We start from the raw sequence: 18498 nt of genomic DNA on the forward strand, positions 1-18498 counted from the left end.
AAAATACCGAATGAAAAAAATACATACAATACATACCACATGCCACTGTAAACCAAACCAAACCAAATACCAACCCAAAAATACTTAATCGAATATCGAAAGTTGAGAATAATACTCAGAATCCAATACGAAATCAGAATCCGAGCTGCATTTGTATGCCACGTTGATCATACGATTCGACAATAAAGATATAGAGACACACACCCAAACACATGCATAGGTACACCCACACCCACACACATACACACATACACACATACTACTGCAATCCACACATAAATAGCTACGAACCGAGAAAAAACAACAAACAGAAGCAGCAGCGACAGGCTCGAGCCTGTCAAGAAAGTGACACACATTTCATGTTGCGACCCACACCCTACACCACGCCCCCGAGACACTTTACACACACACACGGACACAACACCACACACACACACACACACACACACCATACAATACACCCGTCCCCCGCCCTTGTTGAACCTTTTTTGGGTGCTAACAAGAGCCGTTGAAAGCGGCTCAGAACTAACTATAACTATAAACGAAAACCGAAAGATAACCAATGGAAGAGAACCAGAAACCAGTAACCAGATACAGAACCAGAACCGAATTCACAATCCATCATTCATTAATCAAAAATATCATTCTATTACAAAACCCTATTGTAAATTAAGCGCAAAAAGTGTAAAACCGAAAAGAAAGCAGAAAAAACTTGTAGAAAAACAACAAAAACAATCAAATTAATAATTAATGATTAACAACAAAAGAAAACCGAACCAAAAACCAATACAAAAACAAAAACAAAACAAATTAATCAAGCAAACGTTCAAATATGGGGCCAAGATAGTCCGTAAGTGTTCGGGCGAAGATCGCTTTGGTTATGTTAAATGTAATCCAATTCGAAGATATATACATATCTAGATATACTATGTCCTGTAATGCATATATACGTATATATCTAGCTAATGTTTGTTAACCATGATCGTGATCCACACAAAACCAACCCAAAACGCGAGTCGTGAGAGATACGATCCGATCTCAGACACAGCAACGAAACCCGGAATCGAAACCGAAATCGAAACCGAAACCGAAACGGCTGAAATGAGCAATGCCAATGCCAAAGTACACCAAACGAAACTATAACCCAACTATAACAGTCCCAGAGAGATCTAGGGATTCGACACAGCAACAACTAGTTTCAGTTACAGTTACAGTTACAGCAACAACCATTTGAAATCGCCCATTTCAGATGTACAATAACTACACGGGCATCAGCGGATGCAGCCCCCCACTGCCAGACATTATCGGACAATATTACGGCCCGCCTGCGCACGCATACGGCCCTGGCCCCGTCCCGGGAAACGGCTATGGTAACGCGTACGATCTGTACGGACCCTCTACATCGTCGGGAGGATATTTATATGACCCGGGCGCAGCTGCTGCTGCAGCGGCCGCTGCCCAGATCTACGGCCAGAGCCAGACCTCGCCCATACGCCGGAGGCGCTACAGTATCGCCGGACTGCCCTCGGCCACCATGTATAACGACGTATACGGCTACCCGGCCCCGCCCCAGCACCAGACGAGCTCCTCGAACATCGTTAACCTGCTGAACGAGGCCCACAAGTCGATATCGCGCTCCTCCCAGATACTCAATCTCACAAACCAGGCGCGCCAGTTGGGCCAACTGGTGACCACTCCCCTCGGGGTGGGCGGTGTCGGAGGCGGCCGGGTAGTTTCCAGCTACCCCACCCTGCACCCTGGCGATACCTCGCCCCCGTATCTCAACGACAATCTGCTGCAAATGTCCACGAGCTTCTCCTCCCAACCGAACATGTACTTCCAACCGCAGCCGCAGCAGGTGCCGCTCCCCACGCAGCTGACGGCCGCCCAGAGCGCCGCTGCAGCGGCTGCGCGCCTGAGGCCCGCGTATTCCGTCACCAACCTGATGTCGGGATATCCGGGCTCTGCCGGCCAGGGCATGGGAATGGGAATGGGAATGGGACTCGGATTGGGGGGCTGCAAGTATGGGATGACGGGCTACGCGAATCCCTATCAGAGTGAGATGCAGCCCTCCTCCGGCTACGGAGGACTTGGACTGGGCCTGGGACCGTTCCAGCAGCGGCAGCTCATGTCACACTCCCTGCACGCCTCCAACCCCGCCATCTCGCAGTACTATCAGCAGCAGCACCAGCCGTCGGCCAGCTCCGCCGCGGCCCTGGCCTACAATCTGCAGCAGCAGTTCGCCGGAAGCCATCATTACGGGAGCGGGGGACAGCCGCCGCTGGGACACTCGCACATCCAGGCCTCGGTGCAGCAGCAGATGCATCCGCAGTACCAGTACCATGTGCACCAGCACCAGAACCACCTTCAGACCCACCCCCTGGCGTCGCTAGCCAACACGAGTGGAACGTTCGGAGGCACTCTGGCCAGCAGTGCCAGGGACGCGGTCGCCGGAGGCGCCTACGAGGGACTGCATCACTCGCATCCGCATCACTCGCATTCGCATCTGCATCCGCACTCGCATCACCATCACTCGGCATACCCGCACTCGCATTCGCACCATCAGCAGCAGCCGCATCATCACCACCATCTGCCATACTCAAAACTAGACTTAGATTATCCGAAACTGCCGCAAGAGCATAAGCGACAAGTAAGTTTTAAATTTGACACAGACACGCTATCCCTAGACTCCTAAGCGACCCCGAAAGTCCGAAACCGAAACCGTATTCGAACTCGAATTTGAAAGCTCCCCCAAAATACCCCCAATAAAGCAAAGAAATTCGCCTCATCATCGCCATCATCATCAACATCATCCATCGACATCCACATCTACCCCAGCATCTAATAACAATAACAATCAGAGAACGATTCGAAGGAAACAAAACCGAACCGAATTGGAAGGAGCATCTATCTATATACCCGTGTGCATAGATTATGCTATATAGATAGGCGCCCAAACTGCATTTAACGCTTTCCTCTGCATACTCTCCAGCCATCTGGTAAAGCATCTGTAGTGAACGGTTCCCCAGTGGGGATTCCGAAGAAAAGACACCAAGTATTATACATACAATACCTATATAAATATACACCATACCATACAATATACAATATGATAATAATACGGAATATTCTTAGTAGAACTAGGCTAAGCTAAGGGAAGGAGGAGAACTATTGTTTCATGTGCCATTTTAAAGTAGAAACAAAGGAAAACTTACATTTAAATTTAAATTACTTTCTACATATTTAAATTCGCAATTCTGATTTAGGTTTTTTGCATAGAGCACTCAGGGCGATACTTTTCAGAAGGGAATAAAACGTTGAGTATGTTTTGATTCTCTGGAGAATTGTGGAGCCTTGCTCTTGACTCTCAAAAGTAAAAGACTGTATATAAAACTAAATGAGATTTACTCGCAAATAAACAACAATTTAAATATACAAAAATGAAAATGAAATCGAAAACGAAAATGAAGCAACATGAAATTTACTTTAAACTTGTGAAAGTTGCAAATTTTGCGAGCTAACGAAAAATATTTAAACGTTATTAAATCAAAACCTATAGATAAAGTCGTACTTAGTATGGAAATTCAAGATCTTAGCAAATTGTTAGTGCAATACCGACACACACTCGACTATCTCTAAGAAAGTACTCGTACGCGTAAAGTAAACCCAAAGAAGCGAAAACTTGCCTGGTCCTAGTTCTAGTAATCGTAATCCCGGCCAGGCAAGCAAGTCAAGTATGTACCTCCTATAACCAACCTACTATCTAGCCATAACTATACCCAGAAGCTAGAACCTCTCTCTAAACTTCCTCTCCACCATACTAGAACAATTTTGTAACTTAACAGATCTTTCTTCCGCTTCCGCTTCCTCTTGCTACTCCTTAGTTCTGACTTCCTAATGCCTTCCCCAGCAAAAACAGCAGAAACAGCAAAAGCTATGGACGAACTAGCGTGTGATTAGCAATGAAGGTCAATTATGTGTATAAAGATACAAATTTACATATACATATGTGAAATCTATGTGTGCAGATGGAGATAGGAACGGTCCGGAACGGTTCGGATCGGATCGGATCGGATCGTTTCCAGTGGAATTAATTGTTTGTTTGTCTGAGACAGCAACTGCAAAAGTGAAACGAAGAAGCATTCAAAATGTGTCTATGCGAATATTATATTGTATTATTACCATTATAGTTACCATTCTGTATGTATTTGATCTGTACTAGTGTTGGTATTTCGTATTCGAAGAAGCTCTTTTTATACGCTTAACTATCGATTTATGTATCATTTTTAGGATGCTTTCCCATTTTGTTTCGTTTTTCTTTGCTGTCTTTCAAAATCGAAAATTTATGCCTAGACATTTCTCAAAGAAAGTAAAAATTCTTGTTAAAGTAGTGGTTAAATTATACATGCATATATATACTTATATACATATATAAATATATGTACATATATGTACCTTTAGAGAAACAACAATCTGGAGCTATTTTTCCTAGTTGTACTCGTATTAGTCGTAGTTCCAGTCAATCAATGCCCCTAAACGTATGCAGCCAAGATAAATCAGAAACAGAAATTGTGTTCATAGATAATGGCTTTATATGCAAATACATATGTACATATGCGTATTTATGTATAACTGAAAGAAGATTAAAGCTTATCACTTGCCAATCAATTCGGAAGAAAGGCATTTCTGTGCGTGCGTGAGTATAGATACATACATACATAGCTACAAAGATACTGTTACTATCCATTAGATACTACTACTAACTTCTGTTCTCGTTACCTAACCAAACTCGATTGATTCTCTTATTCGATTCAGTTTGTGTTTTTTGTAACCCTTTTTCTACAAGACGACAAACAAGCAAAAACGAGGCATTTGAATACTGATATATACATACAATATATATACAATCTATACATAAATCTATATACTTATACTTATACTGTATTTGAATAATTATGGTTAATATTCTGATTAAACGCATATACATTTATGATCCAGCGAGACATACTATTTATACAATGATTTAACTGTAAACCTAATTAAGATTGCATTCAGACTTAATTCAACAAGCAAATATTCTCGAAATCTGTTAAAATTAAACTACATTTTAAGCATTATAAAATGGAAACTTTTCGAAAAGCAAACAATAAAATTACATACGAAAATCGAACGTCGAATGTCGAATATCGATGAACGAAGAAATACTAATGAATATAGTAGTTCAGGAGTGACCACCCAACCGACTTCAATCTATATACCTTTCTCTCTCATCCCCTACAACCATCAACCACAAGCACACTCACACACACGCACTACACCGATACCGATACCGATACGGATACTCAGAGACAAACACACGCATCGAACTCAAACCTAGACCGGGGGCCAGGGCCAAACAGACACATTCCTCCACTCTCCTCATCAATAAGATCCATTATCCACAAGGCGTAGGCTCGAACCACGCTCCTCCATCCCTACGCTCACTCACACTGAATTGCAACCACAGCAAAACATCCTCACTACAAGAACAAAAACAAGAACAACAACTTTCAGACTAGAACAACACACAAAAACAAGAACCACAACAACAACCATCACGTATTTGTAGTCCTGGCTAAGGATCGACCATCCCCAGCCGAGGCACTGAGTGTTTTAACAATTTCTGATCTGATATTATCTGTGTACTTTGTCCATTCCAACCTCTCCAACCAACCAACCTCCCCACCTGCCTGCCCCGTCTATTTGAAAAACACCGATAAACCCGACCCGACCCACAGTTGGACGAATTTCGTCTTGAAATACAAAGAAGGGATCAAGAGATCCTGGCGATGGCGGCCAAAATGAAAACACTGGAGGAGCAGCATCAGGTAAATAAATGCCTGAACAGGGCCTCAATCCAAAAATAGTCGTTTGCACAGTAACGTAATTCCCGCTAGGACTATCAGCGGCACATAGCCGTGCTCAAGGAGTCGCTATGTGCCAAAGAGGAGCACTACAACATGCTGCATTCGGACGTGGAGGAGATGCGGGCCCGCCTCGAGGAGAAGAACCGCCTGATCGAGAAGAAGACCCAGGGCACCCTACAAACGGTGCAGGAGCGCAACCGTCTCACCAGCGAGCTGACCGAACTTAAGGATCATATGGACATCAAGGATCGCAAGATCAGTGTGCTGCAGCGCAAGGTTAGCTCTCCCCCAGTTAGCCAGCTCCCCAGCTCCCCCAGAACTCACCTTGAAACCGATCTCGGTCCACTCTCATTAACAGATCGAGAACCTGGAGGATCTGCTCAAGGAGAAGGACAACCAGGTGGACATGGCGCGAGCCCGCCTGTCAGCCATGCAGGCCCACCACAGCAGCTCCGAAGGTGCTCTGACCAGCCTCGAGGAAGCCATCGGCGACAAGGAGAAGCAGATGGCCCAGCTGCGCGATCAGCGCGATCGGGCCGAGCACGAGAAGCAGGAGGAGCGCGATCTGCACGAGCGTGAGGTGGCTGACTACAAAATCAAGTTGCGCGCCGCCGAGAGCGACGTTGAGAAGCTGCAGACCCGCCTGGAGCGGGCCGTCAACGAGCGCGAGAGGCTCGAGATCAAGTTGGAGGCTTCCCAGAGCGAGCTGGGCAAGTCGAAGGCGGAGCTCGAGAAGGCCACCTGCGAGATGGGACGAAGCAGCGCCGACTGGGAGTCCACCAAGCAACGGATCGCCCGCCTCGAACTGGAGAACGAGCGGCTGAAACACGATCTGGAGCGTTCCCAGGTACTCGTGCATTATTGCCAGTTCCCTCGACTACCCCCCAAAGCTATCTTTGTATCTGTATGTGTGTGCTTTGTATATATAATCTAAAGACATGCATAGATAATATCGATAATCTACTATCTACCCATATGAGTCTACACACATACATACATGTGTACCTATCAATATCAATATCTACATCAATATCTATCTATATACCTATATCTATATCTATATCTGAATATGTATTTACATGTACACGTAACGCATCCCCAACTACCCAACAACAACTACAACTACAACCAACTTAAAACTCACCCAACATAAACCAAATATAGCTGCAGCTAGAAGAACAGACCACACTACACAAAGTAAGATTTAAACGCCAAATTCCATTTTCCAATTAGCCATAGACTGCATAATATCGTAATTCGTAATTCGTATATCGTTATTTCGAATATCGTATCTGCTCATACCGTTAAGCAGTTAAGCACCACAACATTTTGTATATAGTATTGTGATTTCGAAAGTGCTATTGTCGAATACCGTGGACTTGAATATCGTAGTTTCTTGTACATTAATCTTATTGATGCGAATAACAGCGTAAATCGTATTCGAGTATCACAGTTCTGCACTTTTTTATTGCGAGTATTGAAATACTGAATATCGTAAATCACAGAGTCGAACTTTAAAATGCAGTAATTTGTAATTATATGAATTTAAATTTTTTGTACACTAAAATCGTGAATATCGTTTAAGAGAATATCGTAATAGCGCAAATGGACGCATCGACAATACGTACATACATACATATATCGCTATTATGCACACCGCAACGCCGCACACCGCATCTCCTTAATCCTTAATCGTATATCGTATCGTATCGTATATCACGTAGCCGACACTCGTTGCTCGTAGCAACTCTTGTTTATTTTCCCTTAGTTCCCTCGGTTCTTGCATTTAGTGCCAGCAGGCAGGCTGACGTTTTACTTAGTTTCCACCAAACCCAGATCCGATAAAGACCTGACATATTGCACTCTTTTAGATGCTTAGACAGGATTAACACCTTCAGCACCTTCAGTAGCCTGTTAGTTCTGTTAGACTCTGTGCCCCTAGTTAGGTTTTGATTTAATCGATGCGCAGACAAATGGGAGTGATTCCCTGAAAGGGAGAACGTGTTGAATGGCTGCTGAACATGCTAAATGCATACAAATAAATGCACATATGTGCAGACCTATTAAGTCATAAGTATATAAACATTTGTTCGTATCGTACTTTTGCAGAATGTACAAAAGTTAATGTTCGAAACGGGCAAGATATCGGTAAGTCGGCCAAGCCGCTGACCCAGACTAGCCACAAACCTAGACCCACATACGTACGTACATAGTACTGTACGTATCCTCGTATATCGCATAGAGAAACAAGCGTCAAATGCACCCAAAGTACACCAAAAGTCCAATCTGGACATAAGCTAGAGGCAAAAACCAAATCCAAAATGCAAATATCTCATTGAATCATTCACAGCCTCATGGATCGGGTCTATTCGTAAGACAGCTAGCCTGCTGGACTCATATACACATACTATTCGCACCACATCTATTCAATCACATTTGCTAATGGCCTGATCTGCTTTTAATAGTTGTTTGCACTTGTTACCCCAGCGACTCCCGCTCCGGTTGAAATAAACTAATTCAAATGTTTCGCGTCTCGTCCAGACATCATTTGGCAGGACCACGATGACCACGTCCCAGGAGCTGGACCGGGCCACGGAGCGGGCCGACAAGGCGGCCGCCGAGCTGCGACGCACCCAAGCAGAGCTGAGAGTCACACAGGTACGGTCCTTGCTATACTACTACTCCGTATATATATTGTGCAGTGACAGCCATATACATATATCGATATGCATAACCGAATGCTCTTTTAGTTAGTCTTACATACCTATTTATAATATATAACATATATATCGAACTCAGAAACGCATTGCAATTGAAACTCTCACGTGCAACTTTATATGTGTATATATTTCTGTGTGCGTGTGCTCTGTTAATGGACCAAACTCTTGAACAAGCGATGAGGAAACCCCACTTCCACACACCACAACACAAACACAAATACCACACTCGAGGAGGGACTCCACCTGCCTCTCTATCTCTTTGTCCTGCCTATCACACCTTCGCTGCCATTGGTGACCCCGATAAGCCCACAAACACACACACACACAAACCGCGCATTGGTGACCCACACAGACACTGCAGCACTTGCTAAGCCACGAGTAAAACGGCTACGATTTGAGCTTCTTTTCGTTTTTTTCGATTTCTTCCTAAACCTAACGTAACTGTAACTGTAACTGTAAATGTAAGCTTTAAGCTGTAATCTGTAATTTATTTTAAACTGTACACAATTGCGACAATGTATACTAAAACCAATACTCTATCTAAACCGTTGTGCTTACATTCATTCTCTAAATATAGGGCGAAACTGAAAAACGTTTTGTGAGTAAAACTGCTTCGAAAGAAACGTAACCAAAAGACAAACAAGTTTTTAGTAAAGCAACTAATCGTAATCGAATTCGAATTTGAATTCAAACTTGAACTGCATCTGACCATATGCCAAAGTATCTAAATTATCCAAAGAAAACCAAAAAGAATACCAAAAATAGTTGCCATATAGTAACTTAATGTAACTTAAATGCATTGCCTGATATACTAACCTGCCATACACATATACATATACCTATATACATATGCCAACTTATCCATTTAGTATACATATGTACATTTATGATAACAATCATAATCATACTCCCACACACATTTGTATATTGACCTTGAACAAGGAACATCGCCTGAAATTCATCTCTCAGTTCCTGCCCCCGATCCGGATCCCGGATGCCAGCAAAGTATGACAAAGCACTCGTATCCCCTGCGCTGATGTTGGTCTGGTCTCGAAAATCTTTTGCCGTTGGCATTAATCCCTCCCACATACACGCCCACACACTCGCACAGAAAGACGGCTTATACACTCACACCCAAAGGCATAGCCAGGATGGAGTACCGTGGAATGAAAGCCGTAAAACGGAAGCGGAAGGTTGCTTAGCTCTCTTCGCAGTCAATTGATTTGGCTGAGCTCTAACTTTCACTCACTCAAAAACACTCATACCACACTATAACCCACAATTTGCCTTACTTTGCTCTCTCGCACTTTCTCTTCTTCCTTAATCACTTACTTTCTCGCTCTCTGTCACTCGCTACTCGTACTTCCCCTATTGCTTCTTCCAAGCGACATGTAAATGCTCATTCCATCACCAAAGTATTATCCATAACATTTCCCAAGCCGTTTTGTCAACTGTTCCCCATCTCCTCAGTCCGTTTTTTCCAATCTGCTCTTTTTCCGTGTCAAATCCTGATCCGTTTCTGATCTGTTTTCGTTATCCATAAATATAGTACTCCCCAACTGTCAGCCATATATTCTCCATCTGTTATCATAAACTATCATTAACTAACCTTATCAAGAAGAGACTGTACCTCCCATCCTTTGTCCTCTGTCTATTGTTTCCTCGCTTCTTGTGCTCTCCCACTCGCTCTTTCTGTCTCTCTGTCTCTGTCAGTCGCTCGCAGAATAAATTGATCGCTCGCTAGACGTTGTAATCGTGTCTTTAATCGCTATCGTACCTTAAGTAATCGTTATCGTACTCGTTGTTCACCTTAGCCTTTGTTTAATGTTTACTAATCTGTCAGACAATCAGTCGCTCAGTCAGTCAAGTCAGTCATTTAAGAACCTTCCTCATTTGGTTGCCTGTAAATAATATCCGTTATCCAACCCTCCAATCTACCCCTCAACTACAACTACAACAATATAACACACCAACGAACCCAACGATCAATCGAACGATCGGCTCCAACTCTTGATAACGTTTACCCGATAACCCAACCAATCGAATAGTCGGATGCGGAACGGGCACGTGAAGAGGGCGCTGCCCTGCAGGAGAAGCTGGAAAAGAGTCAGGGCGAGGTCTATCGGCTGAAGGCGAAGCTGGAAAACGCGCAGGGCGAACAGGAGAGTCTGCGCCAGGAGCTGGAGAAGGCGCAGAGCGGCGTCTCGCGCATCCATGCCGATCGCGACCGGGTAGGCAAAACAGTCTAGCTATAGTTACCCTCCTCCCAGGGCCCCTGAACCCACCACACTCACATTCAATGCCCGAAATCCTTTGCCTAGGCCTTCTCCGAGGTTGAAAAGATCAAGGAGGAGATGGAGCGCACCCAGGCCACGCTGGGCAAAGCGCAGCTCCAGCATGAGAAGCTGCAGAACTCGCTGGACAAGGCCCAGAACGAGGTCGACCACCTGCAGGACAAGCTGGACAAAGCGTGCACCGAGAACCGACGCCTGGTGCTCGAGAAGGAGAAGCTCACCTACGACTACGACAACCTCCAATCGCAGCTGGACAAGGCTCTGGGACAGGCGGCGCGCATGCAGAAGGAGCGCGAGACCCTCACCCTAGACACTGATCGCATCCGGGAGAAATTGGAGAAGACTCAGGTATGCCCTTATGTCCGTATCCCTGTATCCCGTTCTCCCGCCCCCACCACTTCAAATCCCTCTACACTACTCGTACACGCATCTTGGAAGGTCCTCTAAGAGACATTGCAGCCCCGCCCATAGATATCTGTGATGTGATTGTGATCGTAACTCTGTTGTGCTAACCCCAGATCTGTAACTAACAGTACATTAACCCCACAGACTATAGACTACGCAAATTCTGGGCCACGGTTGCCATGAGGGTTTAAGTTTTTATTTGATATTTTAAGGAAGAATGCATTTCTCGTTCTCATGGCGTTGATAAAAACATGGCATCCGTGCTCAGAGCTCACTCAACACTACCCGAACACACATTTAGATTGGTGTCTGATTTATTGTGAACGTAACCCTATCGCTTAACCCTCTGAAAGCTGAAACCATGCATATCTATACATATCTCTCCCCTTATATACAATATATCTACGTATGCGTAACTATCTTTCAACTGTCCCACACACCCACTACCGACTACCCACCCACACTCGTTAAAATAAAATAAAACTCACACCTCCACATGGAAAATGGAATATGGGACATGGAACATGGATCAGATGCATCTGGCGCGCATCCAGAAAGAGCGGGATCAATTCTCAGACGAGCTGGAAACGCTCAAGGAGCGCTCGGAGTCCTCGCAGACGCTTCTCATGAAGGCGGCTCGCGATCGGGAGGCGATGCAAACGGATCTGGAGGTGCTAAAGGAGCGCTACGAGAAGTCGCATGCCATACAGCAGAAACTCCAGGTAATTCCTACACCCCGAAAACCAGATGAAGTTACCCAACCGAACCGAACAAAGGTATCCCCCTCAAATTATATCCCCCACAAAATTGGCTCTATCTAAACTCTATATATGACTTGTCTATGCTGCATACTAACTATCGAAAATCGCATGAGAACTGAAACTGAACCAGTGAAATTGGCTGTTTGTAAATCTATCTGTAGCTTACACTGCTTGGAACCCCCAGCCAAGGCTACGACCACTCAGTAAAACCTTACCCCTCGTTATGTTCTTTTAGATGGAGCGGGACGATGCCGTGACCGAGGTGGAGATACTCAAGGAGAAGCTGGACAAGGCCCTATACGCCAGCCAGAAGCTGATCGACGAGAAGGACACCTCCAACAAGGAGTTCGAGAAGATGCTGGAGAAGTACGATCGCGCCCAGAACGAGATCTACCGCCTGCAATCTCGCTGCGACACCGCCGAGGCTGATCGCGCCCGCCTGGAGGTGGAGGCGGAACGATCGGGCCTAGCCGCCAGCAAGGCCCGTGAGGATCTGCGCAAACTCCAAGACGAGAGCACGCGGCTCCAGGAGGCCTGCGATCGTGCGGCACTGCAGCTGAGCCGGGCCAAGGAGTGCGAGGACAATGCCCGCAGCGAGCTGGAGCACCACCGAGATCGCTTCGACAAGATGCAGACGGACATCCGCCGTGCCCAGGGCGAGAAGGAGCACTTCCAGTCGGAGCTGGAGCGCGTCACCTACGAGCTGGAGCGGGCGCATGCCGCCCAGACCAAGGCGGGAGCCAGCGTGGAGGCTGCCAAAGAGGAGGCCGCCCACTACGCGGTCGAGCTGGAGAAAATGCGCGACCGATACGAGAAGAGCCAGGTGGAGCTGCGCAAGCTCCAGGACGTGGACACCTTTGGGCGGGAGACGCGCCGCCTCAAGGAGGAGAACGAGCGGCTGCGCGAAAAGCTGGACAAGACGCTCATGGAGCTGGAGACGATCCGCGGCAAGTCGCAGTACGAGTCGGAGTCGTTCGAGAAGTACAAGGACAAGTACGAGAAGATCGAGAACGAGATCCAGAACATGGAGTCGAAGCTGCACGAGACCAGCCTGCAGCTGGAGCTCTCCAAGGGAGAGGTGGCCAAGCTGCTGGCCAATCAGGACAAACAGCGCTCGGAGCTGGAGCGGGCTCACATCGAGCGCGAGAAGGCGCGGGACAAGCACGAGAAGCTGCTGAAGGAGGTCGATCGTTTGCGCCTACAACAGTCCTCGGTGAGCCCCGGCGATCCGGTTCGCTCCTCCGCCTCCACCTCGGGGTTGTCGGCGGGCGAGCGGCAAGAGATCGACCGGCTGCGCGATCGCCTCGAGAAGGCGTTGCAGTCGCGCGATGCCACCGAACTGGAGGCCGGTCGCCTAGCCAAGGAACTGGAGAAGGCGCAAATGCATCTGGCCAAGCAGCAGGAGAACACCGAGTCCACGCGCATCGAGTTCGAGCGCATGGGCGCGGAGCTGGGACGCCTCCACGACCGCCTCGAGAAGTCCGAGTCAGAGAAGGAGTCGCTGCGCCAGGCCAGCCGCAGCGCAGGCGCAGGCCCAGGGGCAGCCGGAGGTGCTGCCCTTCCCCAGCTGGAGAAGCACGTGCAGAAGCTGGAGACCGACATCAAGCAACTGGCCATGGAGCGGGAGCAGCTCGTCCTGCAGCTGGAAAAGAGCCAGGAGATCCTCATGAACTTCCAGAAGGAGCTACAGAACGCCGAGGCGGAGCTGCAAAAGACGCGCGAGGAGAACCGGAAGCTGCGGAACGGCCAGCAAGTGCCAGCGGCAGCCCCCGCCGAAATTCAGGCCATGCAGAAGGAGATCCAAGCGCTCCAGCAGAAGCTGCAGGAGTCGGAGCGAGCTCTGTCCGCGGCAGGACCTCAGCAGGCGGCGGCGGCAACAGCGGCGGCGGGCGCCCGCCCCGAAGAGATCGAGCAGTGGCGCAAGGTCATCGAGCAGGAGAAAGGACGCGCCGACATGGCCGACAAGGCCGCCCAGGAAATGCACAAGCGCATCCAGGTGAGTGTCGGACTTGGTGGTCCCTCCTTTAGAGATGACTAAGCTGGGAAATCTTCTCCAGTTAATGGACCAACACATCAAGGATCAGCACGCCCAGATGCAGAAGATGCAGCAGCAGATGCAGCAACAGGCGGCACAGCAGCAGCAGTCAGCGGCAGGTGCCGCAGCCGGAGCCGGTGTCGATGCAAAGGAGCTGGAGAAGGTCCGAACCGAGCTGCAAGCGGCCTGCACCGAGAGGGATCGTTTCCAACAGCAGCTAGAACTGTTGGTCCAGGAACTCGAAAAGAGTCAGGTGAGTGGTTCGTTCCTTTTAACCAAAGGGACAGCAGGGGATCATCATCTCCAAACTAATACAAATTCTTTGCCTTCCGTGCAGCTCTCGAATCAGGAGCAGGCCAAGCAATTACAGACCTCCCAGCAGCAAGTGCAGCAGTTGCAGCAACAGATCCAGACGCTGCAACAGCAGATGCAGCAGCTGCAGCAGGCTGGCAGTGCGGGAGCTGCCGCCACGGATGTGCAGCGCCAGCAGCTCGAGCAGCAGCAGAAGCAGCTGGAGGAGGTGCGCAGGCAGATCGACAACCAGGCCAAGGCCACCGAGGGCGAGCGGAAGATCATCGACGAGCAGCGCAAGCAGATCGAGGCCAAGCGCAAGGACATCGAGGACAAGGAGAAGAAGATGTCCGACTTCGATGTGCAGCTCCGCAAGCGCAAGGAGCAGATGGACCAGCTGGAGAAATCCCTTCAGACTCAGGGAGGCGGCGCGGCGGCGGCGGGCGAGCTCAACAAGAAGCTCATGGACACGCAACGGCAACTGGAAGCGTAAGTTCGAAAAATCTTCCACAGCGTTCTCATTTATCTGATCCATACTGGATGCTCTCTCTTTCGCTTTGGCACCCCTTAGGTGCGTGAAAGAGCTGCAGAACACAAAGGAGGAGCACAAGAAAGCGGCAACCGAAACGGAGCGTTTGCTGCAATTGGTACAAATGTCGCAGGAGGAGCAGAATGCCAAGGAGAAGACCATCATGGATTTGCAACAGTGAGTAGCTCCCATCAAGCAGACTAGCCCAATCAGAAGCTCATCATCTGTCCCTTTCGTTTCAGAGCCTTAAAGATCGCTCAAGCCAAAGTCAAACAAGCACAAACGCAACAACAGCAGCAGCAGGATGTAAGTTATCTTTAGGTCGCTCCCTTAACCGTTCCACAAAGTTAAGCCCCATCCTCTCTCTCCGTAGGCTGGACCAGCTGGCTTCTTGAAGAGCTTTTTCTAAACAGTTCCCGCAAGCGAGAAAAACAAGCCCCACACACACACAGCTACATATGCAGATGCAGATATTTACCTAATACGATAAAGATGAAAAAGAATATACCAAAAGCACTGTCTACTATTTTGTATACTACCGATGCCAGATACTTATACCAACTACATACATACATATGCAGTATTTCTACAACTCTCACACACCAACACATTTGTAAATGACACTATGTAAATGCGAAATGAAAATGCAAAATGCAGAATGCAAAAGCAGAATGCAGAGTGCAGAATGCAAATTATTTGATATTTATGTGTATTGTGTAAAATTAGGTTGCCGCTATACTCAAATTATGGATGCATTTAAATGTCAGCTCGTAAAGCTTAATTTCTCTCGAACTTTCTTAACTCTCTTTCTCTCACTAACTCTCTCTGTATCTCTATCTCTCTCTCTCGATCCTTTTTCGAACACAACTTAATGTTTACCGTTAGTCAACCGATCACAATCTTGTCTCACTCCCGCTCTCTGTCTATAAAACCCGAACCAGAGCTTTCTGTCCAACACTTTCTCTCTGTCGCTCGCTGTCGAGTTTATCGTAAAAGCTCAGGAACGTGACTACGCTATCACTCAAGAAGCCCCCAATGTCCCCACGCATCAGCCATTGCATCCAAACTGCGCGAATGTGATTTACAAAAGGGAAGGAAGCAAAAAAGAAACAGACAAAAGAAAAAATAATTATTAAATACAAGTTATTAACTAATTTAACACTGTCGCAGTGCGAGTAGATTATGTATCTGATATGCTAGCCTCTGTTATAGTTAGTAAAACATTAACCACACCACTCACACACGGTTACATTCCACACTGTACATAAAGCATAGACATGACATCCAACGTAGTCTAATTCATAAAACACGAAGAGCAGAACGGGAAAAGTATTGATACGGAATATACAAATACCATATGTAGAGCAATAAATTATACAACAAAAATAATACAGATATGATAAAGATATGAGTACTATATATTATGTACTTCACATGTATGTATATTGTAGTTACATGGATTGCTATTAAAAATTCTATTTAGGCGTGTACCAAAGAACTATACAGATCCAGTCGGGATCTGGGATGGACAAAGAACAAACGGAACTTAATGAGAGAATACCTATAAATCGTAAAAACTAATATGTATAACTCCGATAATAATAAACTCCGTTAATCGTTAATCGTACCATCGTACCATAACAATTTAAAATTTATAGTTTACACTAAATCCATCACTACAACAATAATACGATCTTTAACAAATCGCAACTAGTTATTCTAGTTCGTACACAAGCTTTACTTTTGTCAGCTGTGAATCTGCATTAAACATCCATACTTACTCGAACTCGAACGTATAGGAAATATATATGTAGGAGATTCCAGTGCCAGTCTAGTCCAGAAGTCGCTCGTACTTACATATGTCTGTATGTGGTCTAGATGGAGTGCAGAAAGTGTTAATGTTATCGGTCATATATGAGCTCTATAGTATATATGTAAATGTTTATGATATATAAATATGATAATAGTTACCAAAAAAGATATAAACATTTGATACGATACGATACATACATTTTAGTATTTTTATTTGTTTGGCTCACACTCACCCCACCCCCCTATAATTTGCTTTTTTGAAATCTAGCTGAGACGAAACAAGTATAGAACGAACACTGACTGTAGAAAGAAGATCATGGAAAGAGGAGCGGAGAATGACGGAATAATCACTGCCAATGTAAAGCAAGAATATTGAAAGAGAGACAGTTGGAAGTCAGTGTATTCCTAGGCTATATAAATAGATTATCAGTTAAGTTCGGCTACGACGGCTACAGACCCAAACCACTATGACATTCAGCAAAAGACGAAGCAAAAACAAAACACAATCATATCATACAAACCTATATCAAACCCAAGAAAGAGAAGATAATAAAATATGGAGAAAGAACTGTTCAAGAAAATGTGCAGCGCTTTAAAATATCCTCCTCCTACCATACAGAATACGCAGAGATGAGATCAAAACAAAGCTATAGAGTCATATGAAATACTTCTCTAATAGATCTCACCGGAGAGCCCTATGCGAATTCCTCCCAAAACCATTTACCAAGTAGATAATCGATTAACGACCAAGTAATTTATGATAGTATTCGTTGCTTTGACCTTAGTTCCGCTTGAATAGCATCGATAACATTTTTGTATATAAGTAGCCCCACCCGCAACCCCGTTCTCCACCCCAACCTCTCTCTCCCCCGACAAAGTTCCTAAGCTTGGAACGACGGGTCAAAGCGGAGTTGTAGAGTAAAAAACAAACCTACATGAGTTTACAAGTCAAGTAATAATTTAGAAAAATCGAGCAGTTCGATATTTCCCACCCCTCCTTTGAAAGCCAAGCGCCCAGGCTGGCTTGGCAAGTGTGTACATAAGTGTGTAGTTATGTAAGCATAAGAGAAACTGTATAATATATGAAAATTAGCTATATGCAATAAACTGCAGTCGGTGAATGATCGATAATTAATCATTCGGGATTCGATACATGAGCCATTTGAGAACAAGCAATTAACTATCGACAAATCAAACATTGACAAACACACATAACGTTGACAATATAACCACCCTGAACACACACACACACACACATAACACACTAAAACACACACATACACCGACATTAAAACACTGAAAAGACACCCCACAGATAAACCTAAGAATCGTTGGATCAACGTTGAATCATTTTTTACAATACAATAACTCTAAATCGAAGTCAACATATCCAAAAAAAAGATAGAGCTGATCTCATGTTAACTAAAGTTAGAAAACATGTCTCAATATCGATTTCCTATCGATACTAGTCGATTTCCTCCCTCACTTTCACTCTTTCTTCTATATACACGTCTACCACCTTTACCTTCACCATCACTTTTCGATTTCGATTTCGAATTCTATTTCCCCTTCGATATAGATTTCCAATTGTAGACTACGAACAGCGAGAGGAAACGTTTGCCTTTATCTACTTAAACTTACCACGTATCGTATTGTTAGCCTAGATAGTTTCAATTATAACAGCAGCAGCAGCAGAAGAAAGAGGAGGAGAACTAACTAACGGTACTATCTACAATATAGAACTT

The 18498-nt window shown here is 45.8% G+C and overlaps 1 protein-coding gene across 22 annotated transcripts in view; it reads left to right on the plus strand.

The window, feature by feature from the left end:
- Window positions 1–15420, plus strand: part of brp (ELKS/RAB6-interacting/CAST family member bruchpilot) — a 33956-nt gene extending 18536 nt beyond the window's left edge. For 7 of the 22 annotated variants that reach the window (XM_033377421.1, XM_033377420.1, XM_033377422.1 and 4 more), the window contains 16 exons: window positions 1250–2650; window positions 5778–5867; window positions 5937–6182; window positions 6265–6753; window positions 8016–8054; window positions 8448–8564; window positions 9204–9224; window positions 10675–10857; window positions 10948–11268; window positions 11859–12047; window positions 12322–14082; window positions 14144–14374; window positions 14459–14901; window positions 14984–15118; window positions 15184–15247; window positions 15315–15420. In XM_033377421.1, the coding sequence (XP_033233312.1) occupies window positions 1250–2650; window positions 5778–5867; window positions 5937–6182; window positions 6265–6753; window positions 8016–8054; window positions 8448–8564; window positions 9204–9224; window positions 10675–10857; window positions 10948–11268; window positions 11859–12047; window positions 12322–14082; window positions 14144–14374; window positions 14459–14901; window positions 14984–15118; window positions 15184–15247; window positions 15315–15350 (5766 nt within the window). In that variant the 3' untranslated portion in view covers window positions 15351–15420. Of the gene's footprint in view, window positions 1–1249; window positions 2651–5777; window positions 5868–5936; window positions 6183–6264; window positions 6760–7070; window positions 7104–8015; window positions 8055–8447; window positions 8565–9203; window positions 9225–10674; window positions 10858–10947; window positions 11269–11858; window positions 12048–12321; window positions 14083–14143; window positions 14375–14458; window positions 14902–14983; window positions 15119–15183; window positions 15248–15314 lie in introns of all 22 variants that reach the window. The other 15 variants (XM_033377432.1, XM_033377433.1, XM_033377437.1 and 12 more) reach the window with 13 other exon arrangements.
- The last annotated feature ends 3078 nt before the right edge of the window (window positions 15421–18498 follow it).

Source organism: Drosophila pseudoobscura, chromosome 3, assembly GCF_009870125.1.
Source record: "Drosophila pseudoobscura strain MV-25-SWS-2005 chromosome 3, UCI_Dpse_MV25, whole genome shotgun sequence".
Lineage (NCBI taxonomy): Eukaryota > Metazoa > Arthropoda > Insecta > Diptera > Drosophilidae > Drosophila > Drosophila pseudoobscura.